Raw genomic sequence first — 1,420 nt, forward strand, 5'->3', positions numbered from 1 at the left:
TTGAACTCAAAGCACATAAAACAAGAACAAAATTTCAAATTAGGGCACCTCAAAGAATGGATAAAAAAATTACAGAAAGGCACTTGATTTTTGCATTGTTGTGGTGCGCGGTGGCAGCAACGGTGGTGCGCGGACAAAGTGCGCGCAACGTAACGGCAACCTACCATATGTACCACCCTCATCTTATTGGTTGGGACTTGCCTGCTGCAAAGGGCTACTGCTCTACTTGGTACGCCAACATGCCCCTCACATGGCGCAGTAAATACGGCTGGGCCGCCTTCTGCGGACCTGTTGGCGCTCATGGCAAACCTTCTTGTGGCAAATGTCTTTGTGTAATTTTCAACTTAAACAATTTCTTATCTTTTTTCAATGCAATTATGATATCTAAATCGGCTATTCGCATAAAATACATATTATAATATAAAATATACATTAACTCAGACAAATTATACCGATTTCTTTAAAAATTAATAATCATTAGCTTCACATAAGTTTTCTAAATCCATGTCAATTTTCTTTTAATATTTGTTTTTAAGCGGTACTCTTATCTTTTTAAACTGAATATTTTAAATAAAAATATGGAAACCCATTTTTCGGGAAAAAACAGAAAATATTATATAAAAAAATGAAAGCAAATAACATTTTTTTAATATTAATAACTAAGACGTATTTAACTACCTGAAATTGAAGTATAACATTATTCCTCTATGTATTTGCATGTACGGAGAAAATACCAACTTTCAAATTTACATGTATATTATGTCATTCATTTAAATTTCTACGCACTCACACATACTCGTATACTAGAATATAATAATTGCTAACAGCGTGGTTAAGCAGGTAACAAACACTGCAACAGGAGATACAAAAACAGTGAGAATAGTGGATAAGTGCGGCCATGGAGGCATCAACTTGGACGTGAATGTGTTTAGAGAGATCGACACCGATGGGGTTGGATACAAGAAAGGTCACCTTAACGTTGACTACCACTTTGTCGATTGTCGCGATCACTACTATTAAGGACAACCTTTTCCCGGAGAAATTATTATACGGCCATAAAACATTTAAACAGATTGTGTTCTATAACCGTGATGAGGTATAATATAAGTGGTGGGTAATGCTAGGGAGACAAAAAAAAAATATCCAAAACTTACCTTATTTGACATTCATTAATGAATGCTAAATAAGGCAAGTTATGACTGTTTTTGGCTAATTTTCTTTGGTTACTAAACATTTTCGATAAATAATATGGTTGCTCGGTTCTTTAAGTATCATGTCCTGCATTTGATCACCACGAGATTCCTACTAATTAAACGGTAAACTCCGAAAGGATTAAAGACTAGCCTTAAATTTCAGCCAATGAATATCCAAAGATTTACAACAATTGGATCTAAAAAATAGACTATATATGCTATAAAAT

At 34.3% G+C, this 1,420-nt stretch overlaps 1 protein-coding gene across 1 annotated transcript; it reads left to right on the forward strand.

The window, feature by feature from the left end:
• LOC107465455 (pathogenesis-related protein PR-4) lies at positions 1–1,179 on the forward strand. Its single transcript, XM_016084433.3, has 2 exons — positions 1–332; positions 841–1,179. Exons 1-2 carry the CDS (start codon positions 57–59, stop codon positions 1,018–1,020), a joined length of 456 nt encoding a protein of 151 aa, XP_015939919.1. The 5' UTR covers positions 1–56; the 3' UTR covers positions 1,021–1,179.
• The last annotated feature ends 241 nt before the right edge of the window (positions 1,180–1,420 follow it).

The sequence above is a fragment of the Arachis duranensis genome, chromosome 9 (assembly GCF_000817695.3).
Source record: "Arachis duranensis cultivar V14167 chromosome 9, aradu.V14167.gnm2.J7QH, whole genome shotgun sequence".
In the NCBI taxonomy this organism is placed as follows: Eukaryota; Viridiplantae; Streptophyta; class Magnoliopsida; order Fabales; family Fabaceae; genus Arachis; species Arachis duranensis.